The sequence below is a fragment of the Cydia strobilella genome, chromosome 11 (genome assembly GCF_947568885.1).
Source record: "Cydia strobilella chromosome 11, ilCydStro3.1, whole genome shotgun sequence".
Taxonomy (NCBI): domain Eukaryota; kingdom Metazoa; phylum Arthropoda; class Insecta; order Lepidoptera; family Tortricidae; genus Cydia; species Cydia strobilella.
This window is the reverse complement of record NC_086051.1, coordinates 3,485,948-3,508,548: the sequence shown is the minus strand read 5'-3', so window position 1 is coordinate 3,508,548 and position 22,601 is coordinate 3,485,948. Positions and strand designations below refer to the sequence as shown.

General features: G+C 37.9%; 3 protein-coding genes across 3 annotated transcripts; all 3 read left to right on the top strand.

Moving 5' to 3' along the window:
- Window positions 1-5,852: 5,852 nt before the first annotated feature.
- Window positions 5,853-8,827, top strand: LOC134745331 (uncharacterized). Its single transcript, XM_063679346.1, has one exon. The coding sequence runs from the start codon at window positions 5,941-5,943 to the stop codon at window positions 7,090-7,092; it is 1,152 nt and encodes a 383-aa protein (XP_063535416.1). The 5' UTR covers window positions 5,853-5,940; the 3' UTR covers window positions 7,093-8,827.
- Window positions 8,828-9,817: 990 nt separating this feature from the next.
- Window positions 9,818-10,864, top strand: LOC134745332 (uncharacterized). The gene has a single exon (XM_063679347.1). It carries the CDS (start codon window positions 9,821-9,823, stop codon window positions 10,856-10,858), a length of 1,038 nt encoding a protein of 345 aa, XP_063535417.1. The 5' UTR covers window positions 9,818-9,820; the 3' UTR covers window positions 10,859-10,864.
- A 195-nt stretch (window positions 10,865-11,059) lies between these two features.
- On the top strand, window positions 11,060-22,599 carry LOC134745364 (pre-mRNA-splicing factor ATP-dependent RNA helicase PRP16-like). Its single transcript, XM_063679394.1, has 11 exons — window positions 11,060-11,531; window positions 11,818-12,126; window positions 13,065-13,265; window positions 14,126-14,220; window positions 15,255-15,457; window positions 15,844-15,942; window positions 18,262-18,391; window positions 19,552-19,641; window positions 20,939-21,085; window positions 22,108-22,260; window positions 22,361-22,599. The coding sequence occupies exons 1-11, from the start codon at window positions 11,209-11,211 to the stop codon at window positions 22,582-22,584; spliced, it is 1,974 nt and encodes a 657-aa protein (XP_063535464.1). The 5' UTR covers window positions 11,060-11,208; the 3' UTR covers window positions 22,585-22,599.
- The last annotated feature ends 2 nt before the right edge of the window (window positions 22,600-22,601 follow it).

The window sequence follows — 22,601 nt, the reverse complement described above, 5'->3', positions numbered from 1 at the left end:
CATAGAAAAGAAGGTTGACTATAAAAAACCTAATGATCTTACAAGACACGTATGCTCGTAAAAACATTACTACTTATGGGAATAACCGTTAACCCTTAAATGCATATTGTTGCCAAATGTATACAAAGCTCACAGATTCAACAAAATCAGAAACAGAATCTGAATCTGAATCTGAATTGAACAGAAAATTAAAAAAAAAATGGGTTTCATAAATAAAAAATCATGCATTTAAGAGTTAAGCCATCTATACGCTCTCGCGAAACCATTGAGAATACAGTCAGAGTAACTAAATCATGAATTCATGAAGCCCATTCAAACTTACATTTTGACACCAAAATGATGTAATTTTTGTATCATTCGCCCGTGCGTCTCGCGCCATTATTACATGTAACGGACAAGTACGAGCGAAATACACGCGCGAATGATAAGAACTAAAATGATATCTTTTTGATGTCAAAATGTACCCTAATGTCCTTTGCAAAGGTCGTTGGTCCACAAGTGGAATCCCACATCAGGATGTCCAGACAAGACTTATTCCAATGCTTATTCCCTGATCAAAAACCAACCGGCGTAAGATTGATCTCCTATTACACATTTAGTCAACCAATTTAGAGGTCCCACTTATTCTGGCTCTACTGATTGGTTACTTGACGAAGGGAATAAATGGATAACAGCCCAAGGCGCAGGATGCTTCAAGCAATAGTTTAATGACGATGATTTGTATGCTGAATCGCTTTGTCGTTTGTTAAGTCTTTATAAGGCAGAGGGAATACATTTCCCACTGTAAATTTGAATTTTATTCCAGTGATAGGATTAAATTTAATTTCTGACACCCTTATGCCGTGCCGGTTAAAGGGTTGATAAATAAATTGGGATGCTAGGTCGAGAATCAATAAAGCTTTGTATGGAATCATTTAGAAAAATAATTGTAAGATGGCGTTGATTATTAACCTCTCGAATGCCGGAACGTGGATCCGCGCAGTAAGTATTGAATTCTATATATACTGTTAGAAATATTAGAACAAATTAAATTATTTTCAGAAAATACTTTAATTTGTTTTTATTTCAAGTAGAAACACTACTATATAAATTATAAACTGAAATAAATGTCATATACTGAGAAAAAGTAACCAAGGCCTCCAGTATCCCAGGCTGAAATCGAACCAGCGTCCTCTGCTATCGCGGCAGGTGCCTGTGCCATTCGGCCACTGGGCCACAGCATAGGTCGCAATTTTCCAAGTATAAATGCACTTGTCACTGAAGGCTATGGCGCCCCCTGGCCATCCCTAAGGTAGAACAGTATGGTTCGACCTTCTAACTGAATCATCCATGTGATTCCCTACCTTAGGGATGGCCAGGGGGCGCCATAGCCTTCAGTGACAAGTCTGTCTGTCTGTCTGTTACCTCTTGACGCTTAAACCGCTGAACCGATTTAGTTGAAATTTGGTATAGAGATAGTTTGAGTCCCGGGGAAGGACGTGGGTAGTTTCATCCCAGAAATCATCCTTAAAGGGGGTGAAAAGGGGGGTGTAGCTTGGTTTGGGAAATCGATAAAAAGCAGATTGGATAAAAAATAAGCTACCCAAATTACTAACTACGCAGACGAAGTCGCGGGCAAAAGCTAGTAATAAAATAGACCTTCCCATTTTTCGATTGAGCTGAAACATAACATACCTTTTATGAATTTCATGTTAACAATTTTTGTTTTGTACAATAAAGTGATTTACTACTACTACTACCTTTTTAAGTTGGGGAAGCTTTACCGCTTGACTACGTACAGTTTTCAAATAGGTAAATAGACATTTCTAAGTACATATACAAGTAGGAACTAACGATATATACATATATGACATTTAGAATTATAGTTAATAATATTATAAATGCTAAGTGCGACAATAGGCTTGGGACAGCTTGTACCGCGAGTCTGGCGACTGCACAGCGCTGTTCTTCAGCCCGCACCTTTTTCTATGCTTTTTAAGAAAAATAAAAAATAATAGCTAGCTAGTTAATAAGGTTATAATGCAAATTATTTCAAGCTTGCATGTGCTGCGGCTACAAAAAAACCGGCCAAGTGCGAGTCGGACGCGCACGAATACGCTTGTTGTATGAGAGCCCCACTTAAATATTTATTTTATTCTGTTTTTAGTATTTGTTGTTATAGCGGCAACAGAAATACGTCGTCATCTGTGAAAATTTCAGCTGTCTATCCCGGTTCATGAAATAAGCCTGGTGACAGACGGACAGACAGACAGCGGAGTCTTAGTAATAGAGTCCCGTTTTTACCCTTTAGGTACGGAACCCTAAAAAAGGAAAACATTTTTAACCAACCGCTCGCATACGTATCCTCCACATCGATTTCGATGACGGCGGCCTCAACAATCAAGGTTTTTCCCTCTCATGAGCTGTTATGTGGCTGGCCAGGCCAAACTTGCTCTTAAAAACTCTTACACATACACACACACGTATACGGCTCATGTCACACACTAAATAGTCAGGCGAGGTGGAATGAAGCAGTAAATCCTTTCATTCTGGCAAGGCCGCTCAAATTTTTTATGACTTCACGCGTTGCTGAAAATCCGCGCCTACCTGGGAACAGTCGGCAACTCGGCAGCCATATAAAAGAAGTTGATTAAAAAAATTAAAAAAACCGGACAAGTGTGAGTCGGACTCACCCACCGAGGGTTCCGTACTTTTTAGTATTTATTGTTAAAGCGGCAACAGAAATAGGTACATCATCTGTGAGAATTTCAACTCTCTAGGTATCACAGTTCATGAGATACAGCCTGGTGACAGACAGACAGGCAGGTGGACAGACACAGACAGACGGACAAAGAAGTCTTAGTAATAGGGTCCCGTTTTTACCCTTTGGGTACGGAACCCTAAAAATCGCGACCTATTCCAAAAACCTATATGTAAAGGAGTAACATACCCTCACAGGGTTGTGTTGAGACATGTAATGATTTATGCATAAGATCTTTTGTACACACACTAAGCAAGGAATAAATGAAATGAAATGAAATGACATACTTAGGCAAGCCAGCGGCTTGCGCCAAAAGGCGGCAAATTTGAAAAATGTAGGCACGCTAAGGCACGAAATATTTTATGTTCGCTGTTTCGACTAACAATGTTAGCTTCTTCTTCTTCTTCTTGTGTTAGGGGCTATATAAGGCTCCAAAGCCTATTTATCACTGCGACCATCACGGATCTATTGTGATCGCCACCTACTACAACTCTCGATCCAAACCTGCAACTTCAAACAGCTGCAGGATCTTTTTGATTTCGAGAGACTCCCTTAGGCAAGGGCACTCTGTGAAGATGTGCAGGGGCGTCTCCTCTGCCTCCATACAGAGTCTGCACCGCCCCATGTCACGTTTCCCCATAGTGTGCATGTGCTTATTTAGGCCGCAGTGCCCGGTAAGCACCCTTACCAAGTTGCGCAGTTGGTTCCTAGACAGCGCTAAGGCGTTCGAAGACTCCTTTTTGCAGGCCTTGATAAGCGCTTTGGAATGGTTCAAGCCTGGTTTTTCCCTCCAGAGTTGAATAGTTGTTATAGAGATGTTAGCTTGCCTTGCCAGAGTGTAATTAGGGAATACCGTCTGAGTCAACGTCTTACGGCGCGGCGTTTCCAATTTGAAACATGTGTTTACGACGAACAACTCGCGAACGCGAAGCGATACGATGCGAACTCCTAACTGGCCACGTGTAGACGTTAAATTACAGAGGACCTGCCGCGAAACACGAAAATGTTATCTCTAGATAACGAAATTACGATTATCGTGTTTCCCGGTATGCCCTCAGGAGGTAGGATAGGATAGGATAAGGTATATCTAGGTCTGTAATTAGTTTACGTAGGTTCAGATCAGATACAATAGTAAAAAAAATAGAACGAATTTATGTTTTTCATACAAAACTTGTTTTTGCTCTATTTCGTTATTGTGAGTTCGCTGTGATAATGACTCGACGAAGCAAGTATTTTTAATTTTTACATTCGTCGCTCACACTCACAGAGCCACTAGAGTCAGACCAAGGAAAATGCAACGATTTTGATAGCATACGCAGTGCACGTGTTATTTATACGTCTTAGTTTCATAGAAGTTTTACGTTTAAAATAACACTTGCACTGCGTGTGCTATCAAAATTGTTGCAGACTTCTCTTGGTCTAATTCTAGATAGTTGATATCAAGTTATGAATTTAAATATCCTAAACCGGTTCACGGTTTAAAATGCTTGCACACGACGTGCATTTGTAGCTAGAGCATACCTATAAGGCAAGAGGTAACAGCATATCATTAGACTTAGACTCACTATCATTAGACTTTATATTGGCCGGGATATAGACCGTGATTACCTTCTATATCCCGGTCAATATAAGTCTAGTGAAACTAACCGTGTATCATTCAAAACTCTAAGCATATATGATCATTGTCAAGAGGGCGCTATTATTATCATTTATATGGCAACAGTTCAGTACAGACTGAACAATGTGGATTGGCAACTCGTTTGGCTTACATACTTTTATTCACCGCAATCAAAATCAGAACCCATTTATTTGGTGTCCACACTTTTTTTATAGTCGGTACTTTTTTTGCCGTATAAAATTCATGTATTTTCTTACGTATCACACATAGGTCAATGTCGTCTAATTGCATTTTCTTTTTTATTTTTGGTTTGCTTTTCTTTGGCAGCATAAAACCTCAGGAGGTACAACCTTCTCTCGTAATCCACGTAATCGATGCTTCCGATTTACCTACAAATTTATATAATTTTATTTAATTTAGCCGGAATATATATTATTTGGTGTGACTACTATGTATTAGCCACACCATCAGCTCAGCTCTAAGTATAGCTGAAAAATTATTTCGTCTATCATGTTACTCCATTCAAAGGAAGAGGCCTACATCCAAGATTGGATCACCAAAAGGCCACCATGATGATGATGATGGTCAATGTTACTAGGTAGGTATATATGCATGTGCTATTCTCGATCAAAAGGGTACTTATTGTCGGTTGTTAATAAGGCGCTATTTCCATATAGCTTCAATTTGAAATCAACCTTATCGACAACCGACAATGTGGTACCTTTTGGTTGAAAATGTCACATATATTCCGTAACCTTACATAGGTTCTGCTACATTGTCAATTAACAACATTGATCGTCTCCAAAGCCCATAGTAAATATTTTTCAATCAAACTAATTTTTGTTACTGCGTTTCCTCCAAGTTTCCTCGCTTGTATAACGTAACTACAATAACTAAGTCGTAATAACCAGACTATAATGACATTTTGATTTGTTTACCTGTCAGCTCTGATGTTAATTTGAAAATGTTTCGTAGCGAAATAGTTTAATTTACCGAACTGTTCTTTTCCAGCAGTGTATTTACATAATTAACAATGTTCCGGTCCTTTATTCTGTGACTATGTATAGTTTTGGGCATTTTTGTCATTTATTAGTTAATATTCAACACTTAAGCATTATTCAAGTAAACCGCCACAATGACACTGACAACAGTGACAACCTATCATTAAAATTATTGCCAGTGTAAGAAATTAGTTTCAGTGAAATTCCGCAACATGGCGCATACATTTCTGGTCAGGCTTTATATACAATGGTTACAAATTGCACTGATGGTTCCATGCTGAAGTCACAGTTTACAGTGTTTTTTTTGCAGTGTCAAATGTATTCAACATATGCATTATATGCTCCGTGTGCAATTTATTATTCAATAACTTGAATGCATCCGTATTTTTTTATATGGCAATTCACAAGCAGGTGTCAACTTTGACAGGAAAAGGGCGGGAAACCGATAATACTAGGCGGCTTTTTGGAAAATATTTCAATTATACTGTTTAAAGTCCTTTTTTACTGACAAAACCGAGATATTTTTCCTTATTCATTATAAAATATTGATGCAAAGTTGAATTACTGATTATACTTTGTAAATGAGCCCAGGACGCGGGGGTGCGGGCGGCGGCCCCTCCCCCATGGATACTGAAACCGCCAAAACTACAACAAAAAGAAGACATAAAGATGTTTCCGATACAGAAGTCACATCATGTAAGCAAAAAATGACATACATACGAAGTCGACGTGGTCTCTTCAAAGACCACAATCCCATATATGAAGATATGACCAAAAAAGAGTACCCCGTACTATTGCAATCTGCTTCTAATGAACAGACTCAGAAAGTTCCCCTGGACATCCTCAAAGTTAATGGAATATTAAAAGAGATTACCGGTGTGCAATATGTAAAGGCGGCTGGGAACTTTTTTGTCAAAGTTTATTTCGGATGTGTCAAGGATGCCAATGCCTTTTTACTAAATAAGACTGTATTACAAGCAAATAACTGGAAGGCGACGATCCCGTATGACAGCATAGAATGCCAAGGAATTATTCGCGCTCCTGTGGAACTCAGTGAGGAAACATTACTTGAAGACTTGAAAGCGGACTGTATGATTCTTGGTGTAAAGCGCTTTACCAAAAAACAAGACAATGAGCAATACAAGCCGCTCCCAACCGTCTTGGTTACTTTTAAGGCATCGTCTAGACCCGACCATGTAATCTACGATCATATCTGGATGCCTGTACAGGAATACATCAGACCACTTCTTCAGTGTTTCAGATGTTATAAATTTGGACATGGCAGCGGAGCTTGTAAAAGCACTCAAGTATGTTCCATTTGTTCGGCGGGACATTTTTACAAGGAATGTACCACACCATCTGTGTTCAAGTGCTCAAACTGTAGTGGACCCCATTCGGCAGTTTCTTATACCTGCCCAGTAAAGGCCGAAAAAATTGCACAAATTAAGAACAAGATCAATGGCAAATTCTCTTATGCAACTGCAGCCGCAGTAGCTGTAACACCTAGTAACAGTAATAATCTAAATAGTAAGATTCCAAAAACACCTGCTAAAACACCTCACGGACGTGCTATGATTGCTGATATTATTAATTCTGATATTGTTCTTAATGCAATCACCAAAACAATTATAGAATTATTGAAAAAAAAAGAAGTCAAAAATACTTCCTCCGGTCCTTCGACTATATCCTCCCAAATGATTAAAGAGCTGCTTGTAACAAGTTTTACTGCTTAAGTTATGGACAGGTTGGGTATCAAACAATTAAAAATACTTCATTGGAACTCCAGAAGTCTATTTCCAAAACTGGGTCAACTTTTACATTTTTTGCATGGCTGTGATAAGAGTGTTGACATTATACTATTTAATGAAACTTGGCTGACCCCTAGCAAAATTATTAAATTGCCCGGGTTTACTGTAATTTGAAGAGACTCTAACCATCCGCATGGTGGTGTTGCAATTGCAATTCGTTCCAAATACAAGTTTAGTATTGTCAACACTTTATCACAGTACCATTTTCAAAATATATTAATTAATATTAACATTAATAATTTTTCACTAGATTTGTTATGTTTATATGCTCCTCCACCTCCTAATGGTAAGTTTACTATAGATTCATTGAAAGATTCATGTTCAAAATTTGTAAGTAATAATCGTCTGATAATAGGTGACTTCAACGCACATCACTCATCTTGGAGTTCAAGAGTCAATGATGGAAGGGGTAAAGCTCTTCATGCTTTTGTGGAGAATTCCGACTTTATTTGTTTGAATGATGGCACTATCACCACTTTCGCTCCGTTTGGCCAACAAGGTAATGTTTTGGATTTGGTATTCGCATCCCGAGCTCTTAGTTCTAGTTGTTCGGTATCTGTTCTTGATGATCTTCTTAGTAGTAATCACTTCCCTTTGCTCATTAGTGTGGTTTATGACTCGCCCTCTCCTACATGTTGTCCAGGTGCTAATCTTCAACAAGATGGTAATTCGCTAGCTAAGGTAAATTTTAGAAAGATTGACTGGTCTAAGTTTAACAAGTTATGTGATGATAAATTTGAAGTTTTTCAATTTGTAAATAACCCTCTAGAACACTATACAAAGTATTTGAGTATTTTACATGACATATTAATGACATTTACTAAAAAATGTTACCATCATAAAAATATATGCTTAAAAGCTACCCCGTGGTGGTATGATGAATGTGACCGTGTAGTTTTACAAGCTAAAATTGCCTTACGATCTTACAAACAATATCCTTCTATGGAGAATTACATTATATACAAAAAACTAGATGCTTTAAAGAAAAGAACTTTATTTGAAATTAAACGCGTGAGTTGGTTGAATCTTTGTTCCTCCTTTAATCGCATGACATCGAGTAAAATTATTTGGGATTATATACGTAGATTTAAACATGCAAAACTTAATTCCGTTTCTTCATCTCCAAATTTTTTTCAAAATCCTGACAATGCGACATTGTTTTTAGACAAAATTGCTTCCGACAATAATCATGTATCAAACAGTGACCTTAATGAGTACTTTGAGAATCGTGGCTGCCCGGAAGCTCAATGGATGGTCAACCCATTTTCTATAAGTGAGTTTTTAGCTGCATTAGAAAATAAAAAAGAAACTTCACCTGGTCCTGACTTAATTTCTTACAAAGTAATTAAAAACTTACCTCTTCATGCCAAGGAAATATTGTGTAAAATCTATAATGATTTATGGCAAAGTAATTGTATTCCCCCAACGTGGAAAACGCAACATGTCGTTCCAATACTAAAACCTTATAAGGATTCTAAATGTGTTGAGTCATATAGGCCTATTTCCTTAACATCCTGCTTTGCGAAAGTTTTTGAAACCATATTAAAAAATAGACTAGAGTGGTTTACAGAAAATAGCAAAGTTATTCCAAGTACTCAATATGGTTTTCGGAAAGGTAAAAGCACAATAGATAACTTAAGTTGTTTGATTGGGGATGTTAAGAACAATTTTCGTTCTAACCAATATACTTTGGCGGTCTTTTTAGACATTAAAGGAGCGTTTGATAACATAGATCACTCATACCTTATTAAAAGTTTGTCTTTATTAGGGTTTCCTGGTCATATTTTACGTTATCTATTCAATTTTCTTAATAATCGATCTCTAACTCTAAAAGTAAAATCTACATTAATAGGTTCTAAAGTTTCTACAAAGGGTACTCCTCAAGGTTCTGTATTATCTCCTCTTATATTCATCCTAAGTTTGGTTTGTTTCATGAAACAAATTCCGTCTTCTGTTAAGCACTTATTTTACGCTGATGATTTGGTTTTATATGTAAATTGTAATAACATAAAAATTGGTGAATCTATTATGAACAGTTGTCTGCGTAATATTCATAACATATTAACAAATTCCCTAAAACTTGAGGTTAATGTTTCCAAAAGTTCTGTAATTCTCTTTTCTCAAAATGGCTTACATTATCCTCAAGTTTTATACAATTCTAACGTTATTCCTGCTCAGTCTTTTGTCAAATACGTTGGCCTATTTCTTGATTATGATCTTTCTTGGAAAACTCATATTGATACGATTTCTAAAAGAGCTGAACTGGGTTTAAACATATTGAAGTCGTTAACTGGAGTAAAATGGGGAGCAGATCCTAAGGTCCTCAAAACCATATATATCGCGACAATTAGAAGTCATTTCGACTATGGTTGTATGTTTTTTGCTGATGCGAATACCCATCTTTTAAGGAAACTAGATATTATCCAAAATAGGGCGCTACGAATTATTACTGGAGCTATGATGTCATCTCCAATTAATTCTTTGGAAATAGAGGCTGGCATTGTTCCTTTATTTGTACGCAGATGTTATATCACTGACAAGTATGGTCTTAAGTTAGTTAGTCGTGATAACGAAGTAACTTATAGATACTTAAATAATGTCAATATTCCAAATTATAATTTATTACCTTTTCCTAATTCTTCTTCCATAAGTGATGTTATTAAACTTTGAATTTCAAGATATAGTGTATTGGTCTAATTTGCTTCCCTGTTTTGAGCATGAATACAATGATATTATGCGAGACGTGGTTGTTGAACTGGTCAAATTTGAATCGAAATATGACTTTTTGGAGTTTCTTGATGATAAGACTGATTTTGTTAAATTATATACTGACGGCTCTAAAACTAAAGATAGGACCAGTTTTGCATTTTTTGACTCCTTTTTGAACATAGGAAAAGTTTTCGAATGTAGTAGTTATTTTTCAGTATTTTCGGCTGAAGTATTAGGCATAATTTACGCTTTAGAACATATTCGTGATAATTATATAACTGAGAATAAGTTTTTAATTCTATCTGATTCCATGAGCGCTTTACAAGCACTTAAAAATAAATGTGTAAGTGCATCTGTAAATTATTTAATTTATAAGTTAAGAAGTTGTTTAAGTTCTTTATTAAATAGAAATATTACTGTTGAATTTTGCTGGGTTCCGGGACATTCAGGAATTTTTGGTAACGAACTTGTAGATAAGCTTGCCAAATCTACAAAAAATATCCAAGTTTGTGATTTAAAAGTACCTCAATCCGATTTAGTACCTTTTGTTAAAGATCTTATGATTAGACGGTGGAACAACTTGTGGTCTAAATCCAAAGAAGTCAAAGGGAAATGGCTAGCTGAAATAGTCCTGGCACCTAGCACCAAGTCGTGGTTTGAATACCAAAGAAAATATGTAGAAAGGGCATTTATTACAACTATGTGTAGATTGCGCATTGGTCATGCTCGTTTTCCTGCACATCTTTTCAGATTAAAGCTAAGCGATTCTGCTGTTTGTGCACATTGTAATTTTAATGTATGTGATCTCGAACATATATTTTTCCATTGTCCTTTATTTAATTTACAAAGGCTATTGTTTGTTGCCATGTGTCTGGATACAGGTTTGCGAGTTCTGCCAAGCTCCGTTCAGGGCCTTTTGAAATATCAACAATTATATCCTGTAATCTATGAATTTGTTCTTCACACTATTGGCAGTCTGTAAATGATTGAAATAACCATAAAATTTATGTAAAATGTAATGACTTTTAGATTTAGATTGTATTGTGTATTAGTTAGATTTTAGGTATAAGCTGTATAATTACTTTTATGTTTGAGCTGATGGCCAAGTTGCCAATGCTCGTAATAAATGAAAAAAAAAAAAAAAAAAACAACTTTGACAGCTGCCAGTCGACTCAAACGTCAAACGCGTCAAACCAAGTTTGCGTTCCTTTCTTCCGCGCTTATTTATTTGTATTTTTGTGCCGTAACCTGATAGTTGAATATCTATCGAGCGATGTAATTCTCATTTGCCGGATATTCGTAAATTATTGTGTTTGATAAAAACATCTCAAGATGTCGGACAGCGAAGAAAACCTTCATCGTTTAGAGGGCACGTCTGGCGATGCTGTTGGCGGCTTAATCATCAAAAAGAAGGACAATCCAGCAGATTTCCAGTTCGCAAGGCCTTCGTTACTAGGTCTAGATAAGCTAGCAGCATCTAAACGGAAACAAAATAGGCTTATATCCTTCCAAGAAGACGAAAATGAAGAGGACGACAAACCTGCTACTTCTGGTGTAAAAGAACGTAAATATAGGAAACATAATGAGGAAACTCCGACGTACACAGGTGGTATATCGGAGGCAGCCGTCTTAAGGCAATTAGAACGAACACAAAGGTAAATCACGAATTATTTTGTTTTCTTTGAGGTTATATTGTTTGTTTTTGTGGTGCAATGCAATATTTTTTTGCTAAATTCTAGTTTTTTTAAGGGTTTAATCTAAAGTAGTTCGCTTTATTATCACAATATAATTTATCAATATCTCATTTTCTTTATGACCTTTGTTAAAATCAAGTTTTTGAAGTTATAATATGGATTTCAAAGGCATTCCATGATACTCAAAGACTCAAACATTTAAAATGATTTGTGAAAACTGTAACTTCCTTTTTATTACTTGTTACAGAAAAGAAAAAGAGGCAAAAGAGAAAGGCGTCCACAACTCCACTCAGGAGGAGAAAAAGTCTCGCTCAAAAGATGACGATGATTTATACTACCGTCACCGCTATGATCGCCATGACCATGACAAAGGCGATAGAAGAGACAGAGATAAAGATAGAAGGAAAGATGATAGGCGAGACAGGGATAGAGATAGTGAAAGGAGAAGCTATGATAGAAGTGACAGGAGGGATAGAGACAGCGAAAGGAGTAATAGAGATAGTTCTAGGCGGAGCTATTACGAGCCGCGGTTCAAAGATGAACCTAGGACTCCAAAGTAAATATTACAAATTTATATATAACTTTATCTTAATAAGGTAACAGTTAAAAATAAGATAAAACCAATTATTGTTTTTTCTGAACGGAATAAATAATATTAACCTGTAGCCACCCAAGGGTCTACAAAAACCTTCCATTCCATTGAATTATTTATCTTTTTCAAACAAATGTAAAATGAATTTAAAGTGGCAAAATTCACTTGCGTGGGACTTGAACCCACGACCACTGGATCGCTAGACCAGTGCTCTGCCATCAGTGCTACCAAGACCCTCGGGGTGGCCTCGTACCACATGGAGGCAATCAGTCGAGAAGGAGGCTGGCTCAACTGGACTCGGCTGGAAAGAGCTGGAAGTCGCCGCTCTAGATCGCGACAAATGGAAAATTCTTCTGAGAGCCCTATGTCCCTAATGAGGGATAACAGGATTACATCATCATCATCAGTATTTGGAAATATTAGAGTTCAATTTCCTTCTACAATGTGTGGCCTGTAATAGGAGCAAAAAATTATACTGTAGGCTGTACTCCTCATACTAACCAACATTTGTTCAGCGACTTTTAAAAATAACTTGTGTTTTGATTTTTAGTAGTAATAGTAATAGCCTTTATTTCATGCTTCTTTTTTTTTACAATTGATTTTTAATACACATTAAAGTTTTTTCCAAGACGCAATGTATTGCGAATTTTGTTATGTTTAAGGTGTGACAGGCAATGTCAATCACAAAGATAATGGCGTACATTGAAGATAATATTTATTTTGTATGAAAAATACGAAGTCTAAAGTCTTCATTATTTTTTAAATTCGCTGAACAAATGTTGGTCAGTTTGAGGAGTACAGCCTACAGTTTAATTTTTTGCTCCTATTACAGGCCACACATTCTATAATTAATTAATTTCCTGTAATATGCCACTTCTTAAATTTTTCTAATTTCATTTTAGCTTGAAGGTCCTGAAGCCCCCAGAAAGCACAGCCTGGGACGATGATGATGACGACAGGGCGCCACCACGCAAGTCCACTTGGGACTTTCCAACTCCAAAGCCAAGAGAACTGGGGCCGAGTTCGGAGAGGTCCCAGCGGAGGCCTATGAGGGATTACAAGGGACGGCCTTATGAGAATACTCCAAGAGCTACTCCTCACAAGTAAGCCCTTTTTTGTTGGCTTTAAGATGTAACTTTGTTTTAGAACTGACCCAGACCAGGACTAAATGTTTTGGTGTAGCTATACTAATATAGGCTGTATGTTTTTTGTAACTAATTAAAGTGTGTAAGTAAAGTGGCGATGCCGGAATTTGACCATCATTTGTGAATTTTGTATTGCTTTAAGACAATGGGTCCCATACACACATTTGATCCTCAAAACAAACCTGATCGACTCTCTCTCTCTCTTTAGCCTTTTTCTACCCTTTGGGTGTAGGCCTCCTTCATTTTGCGCCATTCGTCGCGGTTCTGTGTGACTTGGAGCCACTGTTTCCCCACAGTCTTCTTAATGTCGTCGTCCCAACGCATCTGGGGTCTACTTTGAGGACGCTCTTCCCCCCATGGTCGCCACTCGAGTAGTCGTTTGCTCCACGAATCGGTCTTCCGTGCTATATGACCAGCCCATTCCCACTTCAAATTGGCTACGCGTTTTATAACATCATTGACTTTGCTCTGTTGTCTCAGCCATTCATTTGTTTTACGGTCTCTCAATGTGATCCCCACCAATTTTCTCCCTAACGCCCGCTGGGCAACGCTCAATTTACGTAGTATGTCTTTGGTGAAAACCCAGGTTTCAGCTCCATAAGTGAGAACAGGCAGGATACATTGGTCAAATATGCGTGCTTTTTGTTCGGCCTTAAGGTTCATTTTGAAGGCAAACTCGAGATTGGAAACCTGATCGACTGATACCATTAAAATAAAAATGTCAATTACCCTATTCTCATAATATATGTAATTATATTCTCATAATATAATTACCTTACACTGGTTATGTACAAAATTTTAATTTTTCATGTTTATAGATGGGTGAGCTCTCGCCGTGGCATGGATGTGGACGATCCTGACTGGCAAGAGGCGGAGAAGAAACTCGACCGAGAATGGTACAACATGGGAGAAGGTATGTTGTAGAGATGGGCCGAATATGGACTCTGCCGAATATTCGGTTGAACTAAAACTGCCTAAATCGCTGAAAACAAGTTAAATCAAATCCGCGGTCTGCACTCCGTGTTTTTGACCCTTCTCCCAACCAGGTGTGACTAGGGCCAATCGCTGATCAGTTTATAATTTAAAAAAAAGTAATGTTTATGAAAAGAAACGGAAACGTCTCATACCGTACGTTCATTCGGTAAATATTCGGCAGTTTGAACCGAATTATTCGGCCTAATACGAACATTGAAAAATATTCCGAACACCGAATATTCGGCCAATCTCTAGTATGTTGTATTACACATAGTTTTATGAGTTGAGCTTTGGTGGTTTGGTGGTTTTAAAGCTACAAGGGTTCTTTGCTACAGTTGATTAGTTAGTTGATTGGTGGTTTGATAAATCAAGATTTTTTGCTGGTTGTTCTGTTCCATCAAATAGGAGAGAATGGTAGTTTAGGGGGTATGGAGGGGAGGTTGTAGCAGTTTATAAAAATAAATCGTGTAACATATTCTAAGGTGATTAGTAGATGTTTTATTTATGAAATGGTTTATAGTTCCGTCAACCGGGGTGAATAGAGATGGCTGGGGTGAATAGGGATGGCCGGGGTGAATAGGGATGGCTGGGGTGAATAGGAACAAAACTTAAAAGGTGATTTGCCTGACCATTTCTTCAAAAATACGCACACAAATTGTATCATACAAAATCTACGATTATTTTTAATCGAGTAATACAATTTCTAATTATAATTTTTATTATTTGTATCTCCTTAATTATTTTTATCTCCTTGGATATCACGGGTCTATAAATCCCGGTCTAAATATTTTTATTATTATTATTATTTTAATTTAAGTATTTTTTTAAGAAATTGACAGGTAGATCACATTTTAAGTTTTGTCCCTATTCACCCCAGCCATCCCTATTTACCCTGGTTGACGGTACCAAAAGATTGCATGTAAGTTGATCCACCGATTTTTGCTTTCCAATAAACAACAATTCCCTCGGCAGGCGAAACAGACGAATCCGACCCCTTCGCCGGCACCAGTTCCGAATACATAGCCAAAAAAGAAGAGCAAATTGAAAAGAGACGCAATCGCAAAGTGTCCGCCCAACGGCAGCAGAGCGACAGAGACAACGAGCTGTGGGAGCGGAACAGAATGTTAACTAGTGGCGTAGTACATGCTGTTAATTTTAACAGTGACATGGACGAGGTACGATCATTTACTGAGTCGATGAGACCCAGTACAGTGTCTAAGCCAGGGCTCGAAACCGGTTTTTTTGAAAAACCCCGAAATAGCTCAATATTTTTAATTATTTTATGCTCTTTACGTAGGACTGAATCATGCTTTTAGGTAACAACTTCGTATTATTAGATTGTCTCATAAAAATGAAATAATAAACCAGAGAACGAAAAAGAACATAATAATACCGGTATTTTTTGTATGAAGAAAAAACCGGTTATGAGCCTGGCTCTAAGCGCCCGTTATATTCTTCATTTGCGGGGTCAATTTGACCCAGTATACTACCTACTGAAATTATTATTCAACACTCCGTATAAATACTACGGATTCCGTTAATTTAAATTATTTGTTTACAGGAAAGCGTAGACCGAGTCCATTTGCTTGTTCACAACATCGTGCCGCCCTTCCTTGATGGTCGCATCATTTTCACGAAACAGCCTGAACCTGTCATACCGGTGAGTATAGGGATAAAGATCACAAAAATAAATATACCATAGAAGACGCAAATGCATCTACTTCGCGTGTCCGAACCCCGACCAAACGTCGAGGTTGACCGTCGCTCTTTACAGTTCACGCGCGTCAGTTGTTGCAGCCGGACGTCCGTGAAAACTTAAAAAATGCTTCGTTGCGTGATAATTAACTGCAACATCCCAAAAATTGCGAGCACCCAAAGGCAAGAACATATTTCCTATCACAGATAAGTAATTTTATAATTATATTTATGCGTAAATTTTGTATGAAAAAGTCGGCACGCTTGGTTTCAATACAAATCGTGGTATTTGCGTCATCTAGCGTATATATTAAATTTGTGATAAAGATAGTTTATTGTTCAAGTAGGCATATAACAATGCGCTTATGAACGTCAAATAAAGCTACGCCGGATCTAACCCTACACCTCTGCCTCGGGAAGATTTAAATCCCCCTCAATTGGAGGAGGGTATCCCAATATGGGACCGGCAACCTCGGCGGGACACATCTGAATGCGGGGGATGATGGCACATGTTGAATTTTATAACAAATAGTAGTAAAATAGATAGCAAATGAGCAATTTATCATAATGATGTGGATATTAAAACAATATATGGAAATACTGATTTAAGCTTTCACGATTTTTACTCATTATTATTCACAACGACGGGACTTAATCGCGTAAAATAAGTTTTAAGTTTACCTCCGACGTTTCGAGGACGGCGTTGTCCCCGTGGTTTCGGAGAAGACAAATCGCGTTGTGAATAATAATATATGGAAATGATAAAAAAAATACAGGACGACATTTTCAATTTTTTTTAACTTAAAAAAGATAAAAAGTAATGGTACACAAATAGCAAGACCCCTAACTGTACATTAGTGGGACTTATTACCAAAGGCATAAGATCCACCAATGTACAGTCGCCATCAGATATATCGGAGCTGCTGAGGTGCTCAATAATACCTGAACACGCACTCTAGCGCCTTGACAATAGAGGCGTGTTCAGATATTTGTGAGCGCCTTGGCCGCTCCGATATATCTGATGGCGACTGTACAGTTAACAGTGTGGGCGATGGTACCATTCGATTCCATAAATTTTATCAAAAATAAGATTGTATAGCATAATACATACATAAACGCGATATTTCACCGACAAAATCCACTTTATATTTATTTATTGCTATATATACATCTTTTTTAATTATTTTTTCTTTTTTAATTATCTTTTTTAATTTTTCTCTGTATGTAATGACAAAACATGATACACACACACAGTACAAAATACATTCTTACCTACACTACATCCACATATCAGCCCCACATATCCATATACGCACACTAATAACACAAATACACATAAAGTTATAAATATAGAGCTGTACCTAAGAAGGGTACAATATGATAGTAGCGACCGACCCCAACCGTCCCGGGACCAGTCTGAAAATCAGCGCGGAGCCCTCTGGCACCGCACATGCTGAGATTGGGACCCTTTGCCTCACCATAGATTTAAGTTATAGTTATTATGTTAAGTTGATATTTAAGTTTAAGTTTAGTTTATATTGTATTTTTAAGCTATCCTTTCACAAATTGTAGATTTTTTCCTAAGGTGTGGCAATAAAGTTTTTTTTTTTTTTTTTAATCGCGTTTTTCTTGTTTTCCATATTGATATGGGTTCTTAGTTGGACGGTGACGTCACGTTCACTTATCGCTTTGTTAGGAGCGTTTCGCGAAACTTTGACTATCATTTCTGACATTTGTATTCCATAAAACAAACCTGATCCACTGATACTATTAATAAAAAATTGTCATCAAGCCTATTGTCTCATACAGTGAGCATCAAACAGCTCGGCCAAAGTGGCCAATTATATCGAAACACTTGTATTTACTTGTTATTAGAGAAGTACCCAAAGTATCAAACCGTAAATATAATTGGTCAAACTAAATTGTCAGTAAATAAGAACAAAATAAAATAAAAACCGGCCAAGTGCGAGTCGGACTCGCGCACCGAGGGTTCCGTACTTTTTAGTATTTGTTGTTATAGCGGCAACAGAAATACATCATCTGTGAAAATTTCAACTGTCTAGCTATCACGGTTCATGAGATACATGCCTGGTGACAGACAGACAGACGGACAGCGGAGTCTTAGTAATAGGGTCCCATTTTTACCCTTTGGGTACGGAACCCTAAAAAACTATACTCATCCTTTTCTTTTGGGTGCTAGTACTAGTGTAAGACAAAGATAGTATGATTCTCTCTGTCTATGTTTGAAATGAGACAGTCCTTTGACAAACTAACCCATTTGCAGGTGAAAGATCCTACGTCGGACATGGCGCTGAACTCGCGTAAGGGCTCCGCGCTGGTGAAGGCTTTTAGGCTGGAGAAGGAACGGCGTAAGGCTCAGAAGAAGCACTGGAAACTCGAGGGCACTAAACTTGGTAACTGTTTCAACATTAAGCTTAGAATAAATTTAAAAGTGGAAAAAAAATCTGCCTTGGGTGAGACTTGAACTCTCGGTTTCTGGATCGATACTCCAGCGCTTTGCCAACTGAGCCACCAAGACCTCATCCATAGTTTTTTTTAAATTAATTTTTATTGAAAATTTAACAAGAATTACAACATTATATTTCATTTTATTTATTTCTTTAACAATAATGCATTGTGTTAGAAAACTTACGAACTAATTACATACATGCCTATAACTTAATTATAAGTAGGTACCTTAATCTAATGTTTCGCCAAACTGTGAACAGTTTGTTGTCGGTGCGCTCTAAAATAATCTAAACTAAATAGGTAAACTAAAAATTAAGTAATCATTAGGAACATACTTATATATAGGTATCTTAAATCTATCTTACGAGACAGTATCAACTGACCATGCGTAGATCCTATCTCGTTGAGGTAAGGTCTACGTTCAGTAACATTATCAGTTACTTATTATGTATTCAAATTACACTTTACGGTCAGCAAATCTTCCCACTATATGGGTCTAGTGGACTCTAGCGACATCTACCGTAAGAGTGTTACACTTCTTGAACGGCCACCGGAGTTTCAAGTCATATTGGAAATTCACCAGTTATGTTGTGATACCCATTCTGAATTATTTTTTTACAAGCAGAAACGTAATTAAGCTTAGAGCCTAAATATAAGAGCCTCGGTAGAGAGTATCATTTCGTTCCATTTGGAGTTGAAACTCTACGTCCATGATGGGGTCCCAGCGCGCACAAGTTATTTGCAAAAATCGCGAAGCGTCTGGTTGACGTAACTGGTGACCGAAGAGCTGGCGGCTTCCTCGAACAACGTATCAGCATTGCGATACAGCGAAGGAATGCCGCCAGCGTCCTTGGTACAATGCCTCAAGGGTCTATTTTAGATTTAAGCTAGTTATTAATTTCGTTTACGTAGTACCACTGTATATATCTTGTATGTAAATAAAGAGTAAAAAAAGCTTAGAATAAATTTAAAAGTGGAAAAATTACTGCCTTGGGTGAGACTTGAACTCAATATTTATTTTTTGGATACGTTTTGTATAATCTAACTTTACAAGGTATTTTTTTAGAGTAGAAAATATACTAAGGCAACTACATTTTGTTTACAGGGAACATCATGGGTATCCAGAAGAAGGAGGATGAACCAGAGGACGGGCCCACGAAGGCGGCCTATAAGTACGCCGAACATGTCGACAGCGGTGAGTTATTTCGTTAAAAAGCACAGAATAAGTAATAGTATTATCATACAGAACGGCCACGCACCGCCCCGCCCCGACTCGAATTACCTCGCCCCGCGACAGCAGATTGACGACCGTTTGCCGGCCGCTCACTACTATTTTTAAGTAACTTACTCACACTATGACGCATGCGTCGCATGCCGCGTGTACAGACGTGCCGTTCACACATAGAAACGCAAGTGATTTTTGATGTATAGCGAAAAATGTAAGCGCATTGACGTGACTGCGCTACAGTCTGGCAAAAAAAGTAGAAAATAAGTGGCAACACTGTAGTGTCGTCCCTTTCAAATTAATTTAAGAAAAACGGGACGATTCTACAGTGTTGCCACTTTTTAATTTCTTATCTTTTTTGCCAGACTACGTTTTTATCCCCCGGCCGGTGTGGTCGCGTCTATAAGATCGCTATATCTACTTTTTGCGCGTCACCGTATTTTGGGCAGCGGTTTGGTCGATCCTTAACGAGAGTAAATGCACCCATGTTACCCTCGAACTATTGGCGCTTTCTCTTTGTTCGAGTGCCAAAATATTACTTTCATCAATGTAACCTTGGTTAACAATATGGTGGCAAATAAATAAATAAATATGGTGGTTAAATATAAGGCACTATATCGGGAGTCGTGGAAGACAAGGGGAGAGGCCTTTGCCCAGCAGTGGGACACCATAATGGGCTAGTAAAAAATATATATATATATATAAGTGCATTCCCGTTGCCATGGAGGTTTTGGGATTATACTGAGCAACTTTTACTATGGGACCAACCCCGAAATCACGAAAAAATAACCCCGAATTACCAACCACTGCATGTGCTATATCAATAGGGGATATTACTGCAATGTTCCGCCACTAGAGTGCAGCACTTGCCTTTTTAGTAAACTATAGAGTAGCTTATACATACTGTACCTTTAACAGGTTTTTGACAAGTTTTCAGAGATAATATAATATGACATTGATGCATCAAGGCGGTTTGCTTACAGAGGACCTACCGGGAAACGCGAATCCGAAACTTCGCTATCTGCCTCTTTATCACTCGAATATGTAAGAGGGACAGAGATGTTAGATAACGAAATTTGGATTTTCTTGTTTCGCGATAGGCCGTCAGATTGTGGTAGTGACGCCCCCTACGCAAAGTTTCGCGTAATATTTCCTATTAATTTACGTAAGCTGTCGCGGATTTTATGTAAGAATTTTGACAGTACAAATTTCGTTTCAGCTTATATGAATCTTTCTCATATCAACGACTAACATTTTTTTTTTTCAGAAACTAAAGACGCTAAAGAGCCGGAATCCAAGTCTTCATTCGTTAGGAACAAGACCATACAGGAGCAGAGAAGGTTCCTACCAGTATTTGCTGTGAGAGAGGAGTTAATGCAAGTCATACGGGAGAACAACGTAGTTATCATAGTCGGTAAGATTCAATCAATAAGTTTTATTGATATATAATATGATTGTTGCGAACGCAACTTTTTATTTATATAAAATATTCCTTGCAGTAGCTAAACGCAGCCTTCGGGCTCGGTTAGTATTCGGAGGCTTTTTTAAGGCACCAATAGGAGCGCTCCACATAATTTGTATCGCGGCCAATTAGAGGCACCTAAATTTAAACCACCTTTGCTAAATCACTCTTGCATCAGCCTCCATACAAAAACCACCACTTCTACATTTTTTTACCGGCAGTCAAAGAACCCTTTGTAACCAGTACCTATTGAAGATTATATCAGTTTACTTCAAATCAAAGAGGATATAATAGGATAGAGCGGTACTGCCATAGTAAATTTTGTAACCACAGTAAATTCACTGCCATCTATCGACACACTTTAAAACTAAAAATGAAGATTTATAAAAATACGATAAAATGTATTTAAATATGGATAAATGTTTTTTTTATTTGCATTAATTATTTTTATGATTTTGACCTATGTTCTTTCACTGATATGCTTTAAAATTGTTAAATAACGAACGAAACCGTCAACGCGCTCTATACGAGAGTAAGCCAAAGGTAGTGGCGCCATCTCTGATCGAGAATCAAATATTCGTGATTTTCGAGGCACGTTTTTTCCTTAGACTGTATCCATCTATTACGGAGGTATATCTATCTTTGCTTCAAATCGAAGTCTTCTTATTTGAGTCGTCGAGACCTGCACGGCGGCTACAATGATCGCTAGCGCGTTTACTCAAACAAATTTTATCGTGAAGGCTTTCTTTGGTTTCTCGGTTTTTAATTATTTTAGGGCGTCCGCTAGTTTGCGCGGTTGCACGGAGAGGGATAACGAATAATAATCGTTGCTAACTTTCGCGGACGCGTGCGACGGATTTTACCTACGATGGCACCCGCGTACGTGCGCCATCTAGCGGACGCCCTTAAAACAAAATGTTATTGCTGTCTGAATTAAATTCCCTGTCTGCATAGTCATTTTTAAATCTGCCCAGGTGAAACTGGCAGCGGTAAAACGACCCAACTAACCCAATACCTCCACGAGGAGGGGTACAGTCGTCTCGGCATGATCGGGTGCACGCAACCCCGCAGAGTCGCCGCCATGTCCGTCGCTAAACGAGTCTCTGATGAGATGAACACCAAGCTGGGTAAGTTATACCCTGTAAAAAAAGGGTTTTAAAAGCTATCTATAAAAATATGTAAGATATTTATTTATAATCATTAATTAATAAACAAGCCTTCCCACAGGAGACGAAGTCGGCTACGCAATCCGCTTCGAAGACTGCACTTCCCCAAACACCGTCATCAAATACATGACCGACGGTATATTGCTGCGAGAAGGTCTACGCGAACCAGACTTGGACAACTACTGTGCCATCATTATGGACGAGGCTCACGAGAGGTCGCTGTCTACGGATATGCTCTTCGGCCTGTTGAGAGAGGTAAGTGATAATTACAGCGCTATCTGTTGACAATATATGAAAATATA

Excerpts from the sequence above, each read along its gene's own strand:
- LOC134745331 (XM_063679346.1), top strand. The coding sequence starts at position 5,941 with ATGAGCCCAGGACGCGGGGGTGCGGGCGGCGGCCCCTCCCCCATGGAT.
- LOC134745332 (XM_063679347.1), top strand. The coding sequence starts at position 9,821 with ATGTTATTAAACTTTGAATTTCAAGATATAGTGTATTGGTCTAATTTG.
- LOC134745364 (XM_063679394.1), top strand. The coding sequence starts at position 11,209 with ATGTCGGACAGCGAAGAAAACCTTCATCGTTTAGAGGGCACGTCTGGC. Across the intron at positions 13,266-14,125 it reads CCAAGAGCTACTCCTCACAA|ATGGGTGAGCTCTCGCCGTG; the intron begins GTAAGCCCTTTT and ends TCATGTTTATAG. Across the intron at positions 15,458-15,843 it reads TTAACAGTGACATGGACGAG|GAAAGCGTAGACCGAGTCCA; the intron begins GTACGATCATTT and ends ATTTGTTTACAG.